The sequence below is a fragment of the Aquarana catesbeiana genome, linkage group LG04 (genome assembly GCF_042186555.1).
Source record: "Aquarana catesbeiana isolate 2022-GZ linkage group LG04, ASM4218655v1, whole genome shotgun sequence".
NCBI classification, from domain to species: domain Eukaryota; kingdom Metazoa; phylum Chordata; class Amphibia; order Anura; family Ranidae; genus Aquarana; species Aquarana catesbeiana.
This window is the reverse complement of record NC_133327.1, coordinates 127618477-127638976: the sequence shown is the minus strand read 5'-3', so window position 1 is coordinate 127638976 and position 20500 is coordinate 127618477. Positions and strand designations below refer to the sequence as shown.

The window sequence follows — 20500 nt, the reverse complement described above, 5'->3', positions numbered from 1 at the left end:
TATGCAGTTTTTAGTTTGCCACTGAAAGTGCTTGTTTTTCAGGAAGACACGGCGGATGCAATTTGTTTGGATGCTGGAGAAGTTTACAAAGGTTCCTTGAATCCTTACAACTTGAGGCCAGTTGCTGCTGAAAACTATGGCACGGAGAAAGGTAAATTGATCCAAACACTTAAAAAAATGATGTCAATCATGTAGGCTGCAGGCTACATAAGTGAACTTGGTTCTCTACTGAATGTTATTGGATAGTATATGCCATTGCTTTCTCTTAATGGTCTGTGCAGTACCTGCACACAATGGTTGGTACTTCTGCCTTAGTTAGGTCCAGCCATGATGCCATCTGCATTAAGTTGGTATGTTTTCACTATGTTTCAAGGGATTCTTCCCCTATTCATAAACATTTTTTTGAAAAACCTGCCCCTAGGTTCCCTAGCATATAGCAGTCTGATTATATAATTCAATGCATTTAGGATTATTAAAAACGACTCAACATGTAGGAAAAACCTAGCTAAAAAAATTGATTTTTTAGGCACACAGATAAGTCGTCTAAAAATAATAGATTGTTTTTATTTGATAGACAATTGATTAAAAAGGTATAACATGTAAGTACATATAACATTCATAAAAATGTTATTATAAGCCCCACACACAAGATCTGACACCACTTATTGTAATTCAATATACAGTAATGCATTCAAAAAGACAGCATTTAGAATTCCCGAAGTACTGTCCAGGTAAAGAAGGAATACTGTGGGTCAGGGTGTGTATTCAGGCACAAATTTCAGTCGTTCTACATGTTGCGCGTACAGATACGCTTCTTCAGGAGCATAGCAGTCGTGTAGTTATCAGACGCGAAGAAAAAACTAGTATGATGTATTGTTGGTAGACAGATTTGTATAGATATGTCCAGGGAGACAAATGAACACCAACACAGACCTAAAGCAAAACAGGTGCTGGTGATAAAGCCATCATTACTCTGATTGTGAAGTCTATTTACACACTGTAGAGGATTGGTCTGGAGGCTCACAGAGGTTAGCACCTCGGAATTTTTAGACCAGCAGTGCGTGGTGTAGACAGACCTCCTGGTCTCGCATCAGCGTCTGCACATTTTTCCTTTCTCGATGAGCGAGCCAGCTTGGCACTGGCTCCCGCGACAGGACTCGCAGGTGTCAAATTTCGACGATAACAGCGGCGAGATTGACACAATATCACGGTCACCTACTGTATGTCACAAGAGCTGATAAGCTCTGATTGGCCACTTGTAAAGTTCCCTGTCCTGGAGGCGACTTCAAGTCGTGTTGTAAGTCGCCCCAAGTCGCGCTGAAGTCGCCCCAAGTCGCGCTGTGATTCATACTCAAGTCGTGTCCAAGTTGCCTCCCTAAGTTGCGCTGGAAGTCATGTTGCCCCTGTGTGAATGAGCTCTAAGTGCAGTTGCACTCTGCAAGAGCAGCTGTTCCAGAGTTTAGTAAATGAGCAGAAGCTCTGCCGACTTCCATCATCCAATCAAATACAAGTAAAAATGCAGTTTTTTCAATTTTCCTTGCACATGCTTGGGTACTCTCTGCAAAGTGAAGTTTTTACTTTACTAAGCTCTGGAGCAACTGCTCTTGCAGAGTGCAACTGCACTTTGTAAAGTGCACAGTCGAATTGCCATTAGTAAAATCACCTCTGAGTCAGCTGGCTCATTAAAAATAGTACACTTACTACATGTCTGATACATTATTGCAACAGCTGTTAAACATGGAGGTGGGGTGGGGCAAATATAGAGCCCCCTTTAGTGGACAATTTTCTATACAATAACAACTATTTTTAGGTGCAAACTGAAAAAAAAACAATAACATTTATAAAACTCAAAAAATGTGCCTTTTAGAACTACAGTATGTAGCACTTTCTTTTTAGGTAATATAGGCCCTATATCAGTGATGGCGAACCTTGGCATCCCAGATGTTTTGGAACTACATTTCCCATGATGCTCATGCACTCTGCAGTATAGCTGAGCATCATGGGAAATGTAGTTCCAAAACATCTGGGGTGCCAAGGTTCGCAATCACTGCCCTATATGGTCATTGATGGCCATAAAAACTACAATATACACCCTAAATGCAAAGAAAGGGAAAAAAATCACTGTTATTGGTTACGTGTGTATAGATTCAATTTGCAAATGAATTTTCATTTCAGATCCAGATACCTATTACTATGCAGTGGCTCTGGCAAAAGAGTCAAGTACTTTCATGTTTAAGGACCTTAAGGGCAAGAGGACTTGTCACACTGCAGTCGGAAGGGCAGCGGGTTGGACTTCACCGGTTGGAACTCTCATCTCCCAGGGATTGATTAAATGGGAGGGACCTGAGAACGAGCCTCTTGAGAAAGGTACATGCTCTTTTAAATAAATAGTCTTCTTCTTTATTTCAGAACTTTTCTTTATTTACACCATTATCCTGATTAGGCCAAGAGAAAAATAGGTCATGGTTATATTCATAATTCCTGCTCCCTAAACCTATTGTCTTGTGCTACCATCACCCCCTCTCCCCTATCTCATCCAACCTTAGCATACACTAAGAATATAAATGTTATAGCTACACAAACTGGGTCAGTACACCTAGAATAAACCAATAGAGGAGTAAGAAAAGCTGTTACCTGACTCTGCTAACAATTCACTTCTAGGTGTACTGACTCTTGAGGGCGAGTTAAAATTACCCAATACATGAAGCCATGCCACCAATAAAAATACACAGAGTTTGCAGGGACAGCAATGACAACAACCTGGGTAAAATTGCTCTGACAAGCGGTAGTGTGAAACCTTTTATTATTCATAGGAATGTTTTATGGATAGGAAGTAACATGATGTCTGGGAAGCTGTATCCTTCTCTGGCATCTCTGGCCCTACCTAGGCCATGGACTTTGCTGGCTGTGTGGAAATAAAGCCCTGGAATTCATCTGGTTAGAGTGTAATATTTGGTGTACAGTATATGAGCAAACCCCACTATATATGGTTTCTGGTACTGCAAAGATCTCCAGCTTTTGGCAGCATGCAGTGTTCTGTTTTAATGTTCCTGTACTTGGTATCTGGAGACAGTCAGGACACAAGAGAAATTTTGCTACTTGATCAACTAAACATTCAATGCAGTGGTATATTTAGGTTTTGTGCTGCCCTAGGCCTGAAAAACTTATGCACCCCTAATTTAAATATGACCCATCCCTTCCTGTCAATGTGACACCCCTTCCTGTTTAAGACATGCCCTATCAACAAATACATTTTCCATAGTATATATATATTAGTTTAATTAAACTAAAAAACAATCAAGAATATATATATGCTATAAAAAAATTGCATATTATAAAACATTTATTAATTAAATAACTACAAGAATTAACAATGAGAAATTCAGTTTTATATACTGTAATACCAAGTTTTTACATGAATAATATAATATGCATTGTACTTTGTACAGTATGTTGTAGAGAAGAAATCATTATACTACTGATCTTAGCTAATACATAAGTTATTATCTGGGTTTTTGTTTTAGTTAAACTAGGACCTGCTCGCCTATATGTGCTATCACAATATGTCCCTGGATTAGTAAGATTTACTCCTATCTTGTAAGATATTTGGACTTGTGTTTGCTGCTACTGATTGTAATAATAGGATTATTTCACTTATTTGTATAATGACTAGGAATTCCCTAGTCATTATACAAATAAGTGAAATAATCAGCCCCCTGGCCCAGTCCGCCCCACAAGACTGGCGCTATACTAAAAGTGTAGCGCAAGCCGACGGGCACTCTTTTCGCGTGGGAGTCGGGAGGAGGCTGTTTTTTTATGTGCGGGGGGGGGCGGTTTTTTTGCTGCCCTCCTCCAAAGTGACACCTAGGCCTGGGCCTTGTTGGCCTAGGCCAAGATACAGCGTAGATTCAACATCCAGCAGGAACAAGATCATTTAAGGTGGTATTAAACCCAAAAGCAAACAATTATTATATTGCAGCTTACCAATTCTTAAATGTGATAGTTGCATTCATTTTCTTTTAGGCTTTCTTTCCATTATTTTCACTTGGTGATCCAGCCACTGTTGTTTTTCAAAAGAACAAACTCTCTTCCAGATGTACCAGTTACAGGGATGAGACAAACCATTTACCACTGACAGGGGTACTTACATTGGTCAACTTCTATTAACCACTTGTTGTCCGCCCCATAGCTGTTTTACTGCAACAGGGTGGCAGCTGTGTGCTGGATCACGTATATATACACATGATCTGGCTCTTCCAGGCAGGGGGCGCACATGCCTCACTCCCGCAGTGACTATACACAGTGGGAGCCAATCAGCGGGTACTGCGGACTCGATGTCCGCCAGCACCCCCCAATCATTCATTACACAGGCAGATCAGCAGTCTGCCTATGTAAACAAGGCAGATTGCGGTTCTGTCGGTAAGGAAGGTATGGATGCTGTGCTCCTGCAAAGCAGGGACAAGGATCCATACCTTCCCCTAGTAAAAGCACTTCCCACAGTACACAACACAACACTAGCTAGGCACACAGTTAACACTATGATCGCCCCAATGTTAACCCCTTCTCACCAACCAGTGTCGTTAGTACAGTGACAGTGCATATTTTTTTAGCACTGATCACTGTATTAGTGTCACTGGTCCCCAAAGTGTCAAAGTGTAAATTAGTGTCAAAATGTCTGTCGCAGTATCGCAATCCTGTTATAAGTCGCTGTTCGCCGCAATTACTAGTAAAAAAATTTAAAAAAAATAAATAAATAAAAATATCCCATAGTATGTAGACGCTATAACTTTTGCGCAAACCAATCAATATACGCTTATTAGAATTTTTTTACCAAAAATATGTAGCAGAATACATACTGGCCAAAATTTATTAAGGTATTCTATTTTTTCAGTGTTTTTATCTTATATGTTTTAGAGCAGAAAGAAATTAATGTTGTTTTTTTCAAAATTGTCAGTCTTTCGTTGTTTATAGCACATAAAATAAAAAACGCAGAGGTGATAAAATACCACCAAAGGAAAGCTCTATTTGTGGGAAAAAAAGAACATACATTTTGTTTGGGTACAGCATCACATGACCGCGCAATTGTCAGTTAAAGTAACGCAGTACCATATCGCAAAAAATGGCCTGGTCAGGAGGGGGGTTGGGGGGGTCTTCCAGAGGTCAGGTGGTTAATTCATGTAAAACTTATCCCAAAAGGAAAAAAAAATTGCTGTAACTACTATAAGTATAAGCTGGAGTTTGGCTTCAATTTGTTATGCCGCGTACACACGAGCGGACTTTACGGCAGACTTTGCCCGGCGGACTGGATTTCGTCAGACAATTCGATCGTGCGTGGGCTCCAGCGGACTTTGTTTTCTCAAAAGTTGGACGGACTTAGATTTGAAACATGTTTTAAATCAATTGAGTCCAGGTCGAAAAGTCCGCTCGTCTGTATGCTAGTTCGACGGACAAAAAGCCACGTTAGGGCAGCTATTGGCTACGAACTTCCTTGTTTTAGTCCAGTCGTACGTCATCACGTACGAATTCGCCGGACTTTGGTGGATTGTGTGTAGGCAAGTCCGTTCATTCAGAAAGTCCGTCATAAAGTACGTCAAAAAGTCCGCCGGGCAAAGTCTGCCGTAAAGTCCGCTCGTGTGTACGCGGCATAAGTGTATCTAAATTTGCTAGTACATCTAACACTCCCCTCCCCAGACTGGTAATGCTACTGTCCAACGGTGCCTCCTATGCTTATTCATCCAGAGTGGGGGTACTCTAATACAGGAGGTATTAGAGTACACAAGGTGAAAAGAGAGAGGAAAAGGTCTAAAAAATAAAACTACTGCAGCCACCTCATGTTTGGTAAGCTGCAATATATTACATTTTTGGTTTTGGGTTTAATACTGCTTTAAGGAAAACCCGTGCTGTGTCTTTGTAGGGCTAAGCAATGAGTTCACTATAATGACCTACTCCACATCAGCACATACCTATCCTTCATTAACTCTCCAGTAGTAAAAATGTCACTCAATCCATGTGACATCACCCATCCAAACACCAGTGCTGTCACATTGAGAAAATCTACAGCCCTATGTAACCTATGACTTTAGCGACTCATACTGACATCCCCTTGATCCTGGCACCTGAACGGAGCAAAGGAACGGAGCAAAGGAAAAATGTTTCAGTGTTATTGGAGAGGGAGGGATTAAAGGGAACCCATTGCACCAACTTGAACAACAATGAGGACCACAACATCATGCTTTGTATTGTCCTGTTGTAGTGCCACCTTGTGTCCACCACAGTAAGTTACAAAAGTAGATCTCCAGGCTGAGGAAGTATGTGAAATGTGTCCTCTCCCTAATAGTGATAAGCCAGGTGTTGTCCTGGCAATGCCAGTTTTTGCAATTTTAGACACTAGGGAAACCTCATTTCTGTCTACCACTAGACTGTGGCCCCACAGACAAGATTCGCACCTTGGCCTTATCTGTAGTTTTAGTTACCTACCAGTAGGGATGAGCCGAACACCGCACGGAACACATGCAAAAAAGTTTGTTCGAACACGCAAACACAGTTAAAGTCTATGGGACACAAACATGAAAAATCTAAAGTGCTAATTTTAAAGGCTTATATGCAAGTTTTTGCCCTAAAAAGTGTTTGGGGAGCCAGGTCCTGCCCCAGGGGACATGTATCAATGCAAAAAAGCTTTTTAAAAAAGTCCGTTTTTTCGGGAGCAGTGATTTTAAGAATGCTTAAAGTGAAACAACAAAAATGAAATATTCCTTTAAATATCGTGCCTGGGGGGTGTCTATAGTATGCTTGTAAAGTGGCGCAGTTTTCCTGTGCTTAGAACAATACCACAGCAAAATGACATTTGTAAAGGAAAAAAGTAATTTAAAACTGCTTGCGGCTGTAATGTATTGTCGGGTTCCGGCAATATAGATGAAAATCATTGAGAAAAACGGCATGGGTCCCCCCCCCAGCCCATTACAAGGCTCTTTGGGTCTGGTATGGATATTAAGGGAAACACCACACCCAAATTTTAAAAAAAAAAATTGCGTGAGGGGGCCCCCAGGCACTATATACTCTGAACAGAAGTATGCGGCCTGCCCTATATGCTGGGCAGAAAATTGGGCCTTAGGTATTGGTGGTGCTAGAACACTGTAACCCCTCACAGTTACTCTTGTTGGGCACAGGAACAGGCCCTGCTGTTAAATATTATTTCAAAAATTGTAATTACATGTCCGTATTAAACAGGGGCAGAAAAATTTGGCCTTGGGTGGTGGTGCCACAACACTGTAAGCCCTCACAGTTACTCTTGGTGGGTGCAGGAACGGGCCCTGCAGTGAAGTATTAGATCAAGAATTGTAATTACATGCCCCTGTTAAACAGGGGCAGAAAAATTGGGCCTGTGGTGGTGGTGCCACAACACTGTAAGCCCTCACAGATACTCTTGTTGGGCGCAGCAAGGGGCCCTGCTGTTAAATATTATATCAAGAATTGTAATTACATGCCCCTTTTAAACAGGAGCAGAAAAATTGGGCCTTGGGTGGTGGTGCCACAACACTGTAACCCCTCACATTTACTCTTGGTGGGAGCAGGAACGGGCCCTGCAGTGAAATATTAGATCAATAATTGTAATTACATGCCCCTGTTAAACAGGGGCAGAAAAATTGGGCCTTTGGTGGTGGTGCCACAACACTGTAACCCCTCACAGATACTCTTGTTGGGCGCAGGAATGGGCCCTGCTGTGAAATATTAAATCAAAAATTGTAATTACAATACAGTGCAGCCACAGTGCAGTTGCTACTACTTTTCTGGTGGTGTACACAATACAGTGCAGCCATAGTGCAGTTGCTACTACTTTTCTGGTAGTGTACACAGTACACAATACAGTGTAGTGTGGTGTTGCAAAACAAAATATACATCATGTCATCCTCCCCATCCTCTGTCACCCAGGCTCAGAGTAGTTTGCCTTCCTATGCAGCTGCCAAAGCGGCCTATTCCACTGGCTCCTTGTCCACAGTCATTCCTTCCGTAGCCCCACCATCATGCACGGAGGAGTCCCCTGAACTATTCGACCACAGTGTCAGGTACATGCTGCTGGAGGATGTGCAGCGAGTTGAAGGCTCTGATGTTGGTTCCCACCACACATAACTGCAACAAATCTCAGAGGACATCGTTAAGCCCCTGGCGGTATTCCCGAGTGTGGCTCGGGGTGAGATTTCATTACCATTAGCGGTAACCCCGAGCCACACTCGGGATTGCATCGCTGGATCCTGGAAGAGGTTACTTACCTTGTCCCCGGGATCCCGCGATCTATTCCCACTGTGTACGGCGGCCGCATCTTCCTCCCAATGCACTGTGTGCTCTGTGTGCTCTGGCTTCCGTTCCCTGCGAGCGTCACTGCGCAGGGGGGGTGGAACCAGCGGCAAATTCAAAATGTATAAAGCACAAACACACTGATACATTGTAATCCTATTGGATTACATTACTAAATAAAATTGACCTTAGTTTGCCCCCCAGTGCTTTGTCCAGTGCCCCTGCCTGCAGTTTTACTGTACTTTCTGTCTGGAAACTGCAGAGCAACCATGGCATCAAAAAAGCACGACTCTACTTGAAAAGCGGCATATGACCTGCTGGAAAACAGCGACACAGAATCGCTTGCAGAAGTGAGTGATAGCGATTCTTGGGGAAGTTCGTCATCAGGCACGGAAAGCGATTTCAGCGATGATCCTGCGACTGTGCCCAGTGATGTGCGGACTTGGTGCTCAATTGACTGCAGTACAGAGCACGCAGCACCCCCAAGATTCCCATTTACCGGAGTACCTGGTATCAAAGTGGAGGTTGAAGATGACAGCCCCTTGGGATACCTCCAACTCTTTTAGACTGATGAGGTTATAGAAAGAATTGTTACGGAGACCAATCGGTACCAGGAGCAACAAGCTGCTATACCTCAGAGGTTTTCAAGGAGCAGAAAGTGGGAAACAGTGACCAAAGAGGGCATCTGGACGTTTCTGGGCCTAATTATTCTTCAGGGAGTGGTGGGGAAACCCCTGCAGAAGTGGTACTGGACAACCAACAAATTACTAGCCACTCCTTTTTTTGGCACCATCATGTCAGAGTATAAATTTTCTCTCATAATGAAATATATGCATTTTCAAAATAATGAAGAATTTGATGAGACTTCTCATCCAGCTCCAAAACTGAAAAAGATTTGGGATCTATATCAAATTATTCAGAAAAATTTCCAGCAGACCAGACAGAGACGTCAATATCGATGAAAGTCTAATGGCCTACAAAGGAAAACTTAGCTGGATACAGTACATCCCATCTAAGAGAGCACGATTTGGCATAAAATCATTCATGCTCTGTGAAGCCAGCATTGGTTACATATGGAATTCTGTCCTCTACACTGGGAAAGGGACCAAATTCAACGAAAGAGTCAGTAATTATGGAATGGCAAACGCTTCTGTTCTTACTTTGATTGAGCCATTGCTGAATCAGGGGTACTGTGTAACCACAGATAATTTTTACACTTCTCCAGAACTCTATGAGTTCCTTCTTTAGCACAAGACAGATGCATATGGGACTGTTAGAGCGAACCGGCGTGACGTGCCGCCAACCTTTGCCAATGAAAAGCTCAAGGCAGGAGAAATAGTTGCCTGGCAGAAAGGCAAAATGATGGCACTGAGATGGCGCGACAGAAAAGACGTGTGCCTAATGAGTACCATTCACAACACCTCTACTGTCATGGTACATACAAAAGGTGGAAAAGACGTAATGAAACCTCAAGTCGTAATGGACTACAACAACACCATGGGAGGTGTTGACAGAGCTGACCAGGTCATGACTTTTTATCCTGCTATGAGAAAGCAACAAAAAAAATATTACAAAAAAATCTTCAGACATCTTCTTGAACAGTGCCTGTGGAACGCTTTCATTCTTCTAAAAAAAAGAGTGACAGGCCTGTGGTTCATGCGGACTTTGTTTGGAAAGTTGCCAAACTTATATTTCTCAAGCACCAAACACCAACCACTGTAAATAGATCTGGACGTCGTGCTGCTGGCATTGTGAACCCGGAAAGCCTGACAGGTCAACACTTTATGGACCACATTCCACCAACAGAAAAGAAGGCAGCACCCACAAGGATGTGTGTGGTTTGCTGCTCTAAACTTGACGACACTGGAAGGAAAATCAGAAAAGAAACCCGGTTCTACTGTCCTGACTGTGACGTCGGACTTTGTGCTGTACCATTGTCACAGACCTAGCCGGGACAGAGGCTGTTGGAGAGGACTGTATGCAAGCCTGTTGCCTTTTGATTATGGGCCCTGGATTTTCAATGGATTCATTCTGTTGGGACACATCCTGTGAGGAGATGCTGGTGTCATCAACCTGTGTTTATGTTAATTGAATGAGCTAATGACATTGTCCTCTATACAATGTAGGAGACGGGACGACTGCTATTGTGTTAATTAACTGTATGAAGCTCGGTGACCACAAGTCTGGGCGAAAGGTCATGTCTCAGTCACCTAGGCTGTATAAAGGATTAGATAATTAGCTCATGTTAATTAAGTTACAGTTGTACTGTTAGAGGAGGTTCCAACGGCATATAAAGTCTTGTAACTTTGATTCATAATAAACCGTCCATGTTAGCAGTGAAGCAAGTGTCGCCTTGTTTTCTGCTCAGAGAGGTTGGGATATCTGTATACAGACTGGGAGGAAGTGGTATATGACGGAAGCACTCAAGCTGAGTGTGGGACGTTCTGTGACATTGGTGGCAAGCAGCGGGAAAGCTTCCTGCAGTCTGGGACATCCAAACTTCCATCTGGATCCAAGGTCCAGATAGCAGGAGAGGAGATGTACAGATACCAGCCGCCATGGATGAGGAATTCAGAAGGAGGTTGCGAGAGATGCAGATACAGCACAGAGGACCAGTATCGGAGCAGGTCCTGCTGGGATGGTGTGATTCTATTCGCTGCAAACTCTGGAAGGAAGCGCTAGCCCGTGAGCAGCGACACCAGGGAAAAGTTCTCCCCTCCATCGAGGAAAGGTACTGGTCGCAGTACGGACTGCGGGTGCGGTTTTTGGGAGAAAAACCACATAAGAAGCAGACAGCTGAATTAAGCAGGCTGGTCTGGGCAGAGATAAAGCTGGATGAGAGCTACAGAGCCCTCCGGTGGCATGTATCCCAAGCATGTCCCTGGATAGCAAGTGACAGCCCAACGGAAGGCTTAAGCTACGGCGGCTTGGGACTGTTGTTTGTGAAGCTGACAGGGGACCCTAACTTTGGGAGTGATTTGGAGCGGCGGGTAGACGAAATCATGGATTTCAGAGAAGGGCTACTGAACATTTCGGAAGTGCACTGGGCACAGGAAGATTTGGAGTTTCTGGCCGTTCAGGAATGGGAGCTAGAGATCGCCTACAGATGGCTGCTAGACATTGCTCAGTGCCAGGGCTGGGCTCCCTTTGCCTGGGACTATCAGGAAATACCAGCTGACAACCCTGAAATCCTGGCTGAAGAGTCGGCAATGTGGCAGAGCAATAGTGTGCTTGGCCAACCTGCCCCCACAGTTATGGAGGCGGAGGTCTTATGGCGGATGCAGCAAGTGCTGACTGACCTTGATGATCCTGTTTCTGCATGGGATGATCTTGGATGGAGGAATGTGCCTGTCCAGCAGCATGCCAGAGAATCTGCAGTGGAAAATCTGGAGATTGCCATCCCCAAAGCTGAAGTGCTGACAACAGGGCAGAGCTCTGCTAACCTCTGCCCAGCACTGATAACATCGTCTGGGTTCCATTGACAGGAGATGGTGAACCTCCATCCCCAGACACCAGTTGCAGAGACAGGGGATTTGATAGACTTTTCTGCTGAGGAAGAACCATCGGGTGAGCCCCGAGCAGAAGAGTTGGGATTAGGGCCAAACTTCATTGCCCTCTGCTCAGCACTGATGGCATCTTCTGAGTTCCACGGACAGGAGATGGTGAACCTCTATCCACAGACACCAGTTATAGAGGTAGGGGATTTAATAGACTTTTCTGCTGAGGAAGAACAACCTGATGAGCCTCCAGCAGAAGAGCTGCTATTGGGGCCAAACTTCACTGTGCTCTGCCCCGCACCAACAGCAGTATCTGTGGAGTTACAGGGAACTTCCCCAGTTGAAGCACCGGCAACTGGGCAGAGTGCTACCAACCTCTGGCCATCACCTGCAACAACTACAGAGTTCCAGGGAGGTGGGGCAGTCGGCCTCCCTCCCCAACAGGTAGCCAGAGCAGATGGTGTGGGGTTTCCAGCAGAAGGGCTGGCAACAGGGCCGAGGACTGCTGGACTCTGCCCTCAACTAACAGAGGATGGATTTCCTGTGAAGGTGGATGGGACTTCAGTCTCCACATGTATACCCCAGGGATGCTGGGCAGTGGGCCCCGATCCCCAACAGCATGACAGAGTGAGCCCAGACACCCTGTCTTCTCTCCAGCGGCAGAAAGGATTCCAGGGAGAAGAGCCAGTCCAGGCCTCTCCCCAGCGGCAGATATGTTCTCTGAGAGAGGCAGAGGTTGGCTGGGTGAGTAATACTCTGTTTGGAACAATTTGTTTGGGGTACTGTGTGGGTACAGGCAGTAGAGGACTGGAACTATGGACTAACTTCGGAGTCAACCCGTCTGGGGTCTCCTCCTGTGTTAGTCTCCTCCCGAAAGGGGAGAAATGTCACAGACCTAGCCGGGACAGAGGCTGTTGGAGAGGACTGTATGCAAGCCTGTTGCCTTTTGATTATGGGCCCTGGATTTTCAATGGATTCATTCTGTTGGGACACATCCTGTGAGGAGATGCTGGTGTCATCAACCTGTGTTTATGTTAATTGAATGAGCTAATGACATTGTCCTCTATACAATGTAGGAGACGGGACGACTGCTATTGTGTTAATTAACTGTATGAAGCTCGGTGACCACAAGTCTGGGCGAAAGGTCATGTCTCAGTCACCTAGGCTGTATAAAGGATTAGATAATTAGCTCATGTTAATTAAGTTACAGTTGTATTGTTAGAGGAGGTTCCAACGGCATATAAAGTCTTGTAACTTTGATTCATAATAAACCGTCCATGTTAGCAGTGAAGCAAGTGTCGCCTTGTTTTCTGCTCAGAGAGGTTGGGATATCTGTATACAGACTGGGAGGAAGTGGTATATGACGGAAGCACTCAAGCGGAGTGTGGGACGTTCCGTGACAACCATGTTTTAAAATTTTCTATACCCGAGACGTTTACTGAAGCAATATGACTACTAATATTGCACTCTTGTTTGTCCAAAAAAAATGTCAGTGTTTTTGATTATATTATTTACTAAAATTTATTGAATAAAAAATATTATTACTATTATATTAATATTTGTTATTATTTATAGTTATTTATTATATTATAATTTATGATTTTGTGTTTCAAACTTTATCATACCCAGGATGTCTACTAGACTCTTGTTTGGACAGATTTCAGTGAGTTATTCCTAAGAATTACAGGCCTACAATATAAAACGCCAAATTTCCATGCAAAATAATGGTACCACTTTCAGCACCTAAAATCTGAAATAATCATACCGCCAGGGAGGTTAATGAACTCCTGGAAAACTGCCGGAGCGTTACAAAGGCCAAAAGGCATTACAAGATACTCATAATGACCTGATCTGGTGTTAAACGCAGTTTTCCACTCGTCGCCCTCCTTAATCCTGACGAGATTGTATGCCCCACACAAATCAAGCTTTGTGAAAACCGTTGCTCCCTTTAGGCTGTCAAATAACTCTGTAATCAATGGAATGGGATAGGCATTCTTAATCATGAAACAATTGAGACCCCTATAATCGATACAAGGTCTCAGCTCACCACTCTTCTTCTTCACAAAAAAGAAACCAGCACCAGCAGGAGACGAGGATTTGTGGATGTAACCTCGAGAAAGTGCGTCTGCAACATACTCTTCCATGGCCTTATCCTCCAAGACCAACAAAGGGTTAACTCGGCCACGAGGGGGTATGGCACCAGGCTGAAGGTCAATTGCGCAATCATATGATCGGTGTGGAGGCAAAGTACCGGCTTGACCTTTGTCAAAGACATTGCTAAAATCGTGGTACTCCTCCGGCAGGGAGGAGAGTGAAGAGGTGCTCAGGACTTTGGGTACCTGCTGGAAGCATCTCTCACTACACTGTGGCAACCAGGACATAACCTCAGCATGGAGCCAATCAAAAGAAGGGTTGTGCCTCTGTAACTAAGGATAACCAATAACCAGCGGAAACTTAGGTGAGGAAATAACTTGGAATTGGATTATCTCATGGTGAAGGGCCCCTACGGCCATGGACAACGAAACAGTCTCATGAGTCACATGGGCAACGAAACAGTCTCATGAGTCACATGGGCAGGCTGTAGAGGTCTCCCGCCTGCAGCCCCAGAGTTGATTAGAGCCTGTATCTCAACAGATGACTCAGCCCAAGACAGGGTAACTGAAACCAGGGGCTTATCTTTCTGGGAAACTGGAGACTAAACAATGCCACCTAAGGTCTGTCCGTGACAGGACCTCAAGGTTCGGGTGTACCCTGGACGGGTAGGACAAGACTTCAAAAAGTGACCAGCCTGGCCACAATAAAGGCACAATCTCTCCCTCCTCCTAAGGGCTCTCTCATCTGCAGAGAGACGCGTGAAGCCCACGTGCATGGGTTCATCTTTACAGACCGACTCGGTACCAGGAGGCATGGGAGGTGAGGGAGGCAAGGGTGGGACTGTAAAGCTCAGAGACAAATGTACAGGAGGCTTGCGCCAGCGCTCCTTAACCACTTGATGACCGCCTCACGCCGATTTACGTCGGCAAGGTGGCACGGACAGGCAAAATCACGTACATATACGTGATTTGCCTTCCGCGGGTGGGGGGGTCCAATCGGACCCCCCCCCGGTGCCCGAGGCGGTCGTCTTTTGTCCCACGGCGATCGGAGATGAGGGGGAGGCCATCCGTTCGTGCCCCCCCCCTCGCGATCGCCGCCGGCCAATCACATCATTCCTTTGCTGCTGTATGCTAAACAGCAGCAAAGGAAATGATGTCATCTCTCCTCGGCTCGGTAATTTCCGTTCCGGCCCGAGGAGAGAAGACAGGTATGTGAGTGCACCAACACTACACAACACAGTAGAACATGCCAGGCACACTAAACACCCCGATCCCGATGGCCCCCTAGTTAACGCTTTCACCACTGATCACCGTATAACTGTTACGGGTGACGCTGGTTAGTTTGTTTATTTTTTATAGTGTCAGGGCACCCGCCGTTTATTACCGAATAAAGGTTTAGCCCCCTGATCGCCCGGCGGTGATATGCGTCGCCCCAGGCAGCGTCAGATTAGCGCCAGTACCGCTAACACCCACGCACGCAGCATACGCCTCCCTTAGTGGTATAGTATCTGATCGGATTAATATCTGATCCGATCAGATCTATACTAGCGTCCCCAGCAGTTTAGGGTTCCCAAAAATGCAGTGTTAGCGGGATCAGCCCAGATACCTGCTAGCACCTGCGTTTTGCCCCTCCGCCCGGCCCAGCCCAGCCCACCCAAGTGCAGTATCAATCGATCACTGACACTTACAAAACACTAAATGCATAACTGCAGCATTCGCAGAGTCAGGCCTGATCCCTGCGATCGCTAACAGTTTTTTTGGTAGCTTTTTATTGAACTGGCAAGCGCCAGCGGCCTAGTACACCCCGGTCGTAGTCAAACCAGCACTGCACTAACACTTGGTGACGTGGCGAGTCCCATAAGTGCAGTTCAAGCTGGTGAGGTGGCAAGCACAAGTAGTGTCCCGCTGCCACCAAAAAGACAAACACAGGCCCGTCGTGCCCATAATGCCCTTCCTGCTGCATTCGCCAATCCTAATTGGGAACCCACCACTTCTGCAGCGCCCGTACTTCCTCCATTCACATCCCCAACCAAATGCAGTCGGCTGCATTAGAGGCATTTTCTTTATGTCCTCCCGAGTACCCCTACCCAACGAACCCCCAAAAAAGATGTCGTGTCTGCAGCAAGCGCGAATATAGGCGTGACACCCTCTATTATTGTCCCTCCTGTCCTGACAATCCTGGTCTTTGCATTGGTGAATGTTTTGAACGCTACCATTCATTAGTTGAGTATTAGCGTAGGGTACAGCATTGCACAGACTAGGCACACTTTCACAGGGTCTCCCAAGATGCCATCGCATTTTGAGAGACCCGAACCTGGAACCGGTTACCGTTATAAAAGTTAGTTACAAAAAAAGTGTAAAAAAAAAAAAAAAATATATAGAATAAAAAAAAATAGTTGTCGTTTTATTGTTCTCTCTCTCTCTATTCTCTCTCTCTTGTTCTGCTCTTTTTTACTGTATTCTATTCTGCAATGTTTTATTGTTATTATGTTTTATCATGTTTGCTTTTCAGGTATGCAATTTTTTATACTTTACCGTTTACTGTGCTTTATTGTTAACCATTTTTTTGTCCTCAGGTACGCCATTCACGACTTTGAATGGTTATACCAGAATGATGCCTGCAGGTTTAGGTATCATCTTGGTATCATTCTTTTCAGCCAGCAGTCGGCTTTCATGTAAAAGCAATCCTAGTGGCTAATTAGCCTCTAGACTGCTTTTACAAGCCGTGGGAGGGAATGCCCCCCCACCCACCGTCTTCCGTGTTTTTCTCTGGCTCTCCTGTCTCAACAGGGAACCTGAGAATGCAGCCGGTGATTCAGCCAGCTGACCATAGAGCTGATCAGAGACCAGAGTGGCTCCAAACATCTCTATGGCCTAAGAAACCGGAAGCTACGAGCATTTTATGACTTAGATTTCGCCGGATGTAAATAGCGCCATTGGGAAATTGGGGAAGCATTTTATCACACCGATCTTGGTGTCATCAGATGCTTTGAGGGCAGAGGAGAGATCTAGGGTCTAATAGACCCCAATTTTTTCAAAAAAGAGTACCTGTCACTACCTATTGCTATCATAGGGGATATTTACATTCCCTGAGATAACAATAAAAATGATTAAAAAAAAAAAAATGAAAGGAACAGTTTAAAAATAAGATAAAAAAGCAAAAAAATAATAAAGAAAAAAAAAAAAAAAAAAAGCACCCCTGTCGCCCCCTGCTCTCGCGCTAAGGCGAACGCAAGCGGCGGTCTGTCGTCAAACGTAAACAGCAATTGCACCATGCATATGAGGTATCGCCGCGAAGGTCAGATCGAGGGCAGTAATTTTTGCAGTAGACCTCCTCTGTAAATCTAAAGTGGTAACCTGTAAAGGCTTTTAAAGGCTTTTAAAAATGTATTTATTTTGTTGCCACTGCACGTTTGTGCGCAATTTTAAAGCATGTCATGTTTGGTATCCATGTACTCAGCCTAAGATCATCTTTTTTATTCCATCAAACATTTGGGCAATATAGTGTGTTTTAGTGCAATAAAAAGTGTGTTTTTTCCCCAAAAAATGCGTTTGAAAAATCGCTGCGCAAATACTGTGTGAAAAAAAAAAAATGAAACACCCACCATTTTAATCTGTAGGGCATTTGCTTTAAAAAAAATATATAATGTTTGGGGGTTCAAAGTAATTTTTTTGCAAAAAAAAATAACTTTTTCATGTAAACAATGAGTGTCAGAAAGGGCTTTGTCTTCAAGTGGTTAGAAGAGTTGGTGATGTGTGACATAAGCTTCTAAATGTTGTGCATAAAATGCCAGGACAGTTCAAAACCCCCCCAAATGACCCCATTTTGGAAAGTAGACACCCCAAGCTATTTGCTGAGAGGCATGTCGAGTCCATGGAATATTTTATATTGCGACACAAGTTGCGGGAAAGAGACAATTTTTTTTTTTTTTTTTTTCACAAAGTTGTCACGAAATGATATATTGCTCAAACATGCCATGGGAATATGTGAAATTACACCCCAAAATACATTCTGCTGCTTCTCCTGAGTATGGGGATACCACATGTGTGAGACTTTTTGGGAGCCTAGCCGCGTACGGGACCCCGAAAACCAAGCACCGCCTTCAGGCTTTCTAAGGGCGTGAATTTTTGATTTCACTCTTCACTGCCTATCACAGTTTCTGAGGCCATGGAAAGCCCAGGTGGCACAAAACCCCCCCAAATGACCCCATTTTGGAAAGTAGACACCCAAAGCTATTTGCTGAGAGGTGTAGTGAGTATTTTGCAGACCTCACTTTTTGTCACAAAGTTTTGAAAATTAAAAAAAGAAAAAAAAAAAGTTTTTTCTTGTCTTTCTTCATTTTCAAAAACAAATGAGAGCTGCAAAATACTCACCATGCCTCTCAGCAAATAGCTTGGGGTGTCTACTTTCCAAAATGGGGTCATTTGGGGGGGTTTTGTGCCACCTGGGCATTCCATGGCCTCTGAAACTGTGATAGGCAGTGAAAAGTGAAATCAAAAATTTTCACCCTTAGAAATCCTGAAGGCAGTGCTTGGTTTTCGGGGCCCCGTACGCGGCTAGGCTCCCAAAAAGTCCCAAATATGTAGTATCCCCATACTCAGGAGAAGCAGCTAAATGTATTTTGGGGTGCAATTCCACATATGCCCATGGCCTGTGTGAGCAATATATCATTTAGTGACAACTTTGTGCAAAAAAAAAAAAAAAGTGTCACTTTCCCGCAACTTGTGTCAAAATATAAAATATTCCATGGACTCAATATGCCTCTCAGCAAATAGCTTGGGGTGTCTACTTTCCAAAATGGGGTCATTTGGGGGGGTTTTGTGCCACCTGGGCATTCCATGGCCTCCGAAACTGTGATAGGCAGTGAAGAGTGAAATCAAAAATTTACACCCTTAGAAATCCTGAAGGCGGTGCTTGGTTTTCGGGGCCCCGTACGCGGCTAAGCTCCCAAAAAGTCCCACACATGTGGTATCCCCATACTCAGGAGAAGCAGCTGAATGTATTTTGGGGTGCAATTCCACATAGGCCCATGGCCTGTGTGAGCAATATATCATTTAGTGACAACTTTTTGTAAATATTTTTTTTTTTTGTCATTATTCAATCACTTGGGACAAAAAAAATAAATATTCAATGGGTTCAACATGCCTCTCAGCAATTTCCTTGGGGTGTCTACTTTCCAAAATGGGGTCATTTGGGGGGGTTTTGTACTGCCCTGCCATTTTAGCACCTCAAGAAATGACATAGGCAGTCATAAACTAAAAAATGAACTAAAAGCTGTGTAAATTACAGAAAATGTACCCTAGTTTGTAGACGCTATAATTTTTGCGCAAACCAATAAATATATGCTTATTGACATTTTTTTTACCAAAGACATGTGGCCGAATACATTTTGGCCTAAATGTATGACTAAAATTTAGTTTATTGGATTTTTTTTATAACAAAAAGTAGAAAATATCATTTTTTTTCAAAATTTTCAGTCTTTTTCCGTTTATAGCGCAAAAAATAAAAACTGCAGAGGTGATCAAATACCATCAAAAGAAAGCTCTATTTGTGGGAAGAAAAGGACGCAAATTTCGTTTGGGTACAGCATTGCATGACCGCGCAATTAGCAGTTAAAGCTACGCAGTGCCAAATTGGAAAAAGACCTCTGGTCCTTAGGCAGCATAATGGTCCGGGGCTCAAGTGGTTAAAAGAGAGTCTTTCTCTGAGTCTGGAGTCAATGAGAATGGCAAATGTGATCAACCTCTCCAGCTCAGTAGGTATATCTCGGGCTGCTATCTCATCCTTGATGTTATCCAAGAGACCATGAGAGAAGGCAGCCACGAGGGCCTCATTGTTCCAAGCAACCTCTGCTTCCAGAGTATGGAATTCAATGGTGTAATCGGCAACAGTTCTCCTACTCTGTTTGATGGACATGAGGCTCTTGGCAGCAGAAGTGGAGCGTGCGGGAACATCAAATACCCTTTTGAAGGAAGCCACAAATTCTGGGTAACTCAGGACCACGGGTTTTTGCGTCTTCCATAGAGGGTTTGCCCAGGCCCAGGCTCTCTCAGAAAGCAAAGACATCACAAAACCTACTTTGCGTCTGTCTGTGGGAAATGCCTGGGGCAGCATCTCAAAGTATATCTCAACCTGGTTGAGAAACCCTCTGGATTGAACTGGATCACCCCCAATTCACTGGGGAAGCGGAACGGAACCAGACATGCCTCTTATAGAGGTAATACTCGAGGCGGGTGCCTGCACAGAGACTGGAGCAGCAGCAGGGACGGCCTGCAACACAGGTTGTACCGGAGCAGCCATAGTGGAAGATTCCAGGTGAGCTGTGCGACTCAGGAGCATTTGTAACGCCAAGGCAAACTGATCCATGCGGTGATCCTGGTTATCCAGTATGGAAAAATATTTGCCAACAAGTGGACTGACTGCATCTTCTGAATTCATGGCCTTCGCCTACTGTCAGAAACCATGAATCAGACCGAGACAGAAGTACAATTAATCACACTTGTTTAATAATAATAAAAAGGTAAACAGAGTAAGCGTAGTCAATACATTGCCAGAGTTCAGTAACCCGATTGGGTAGTCAGCAAATCAGCCAATGGCTAATGTAGTCAGCCAATGCC

General features: G+C 44.3%; 1 protein-coding gene across 1 annotated transcript in view; it reads left to right on the top strand.

Moving 5' to 3' along the window:
- Window positions 1-20500, top strand: part of LOC141139454 (serotransferrin-A-like) — a 320870-nt gene that overhangs the window by 95806 nt on the left and 204564 nt on the right. The window contains exons 3-4 of the mRNA XM_073625549.1: window positions 43-151; window positions 2176-2367. Of these exons, the coding sequence (XP_073481650.1) occupies window positions 43-151; window positions 2176-2367 (301 nt within the window). The remainder of the gene's footprint in view (window positions 1-42; window positions 152-2175; window positions 2368-20500) is intronic.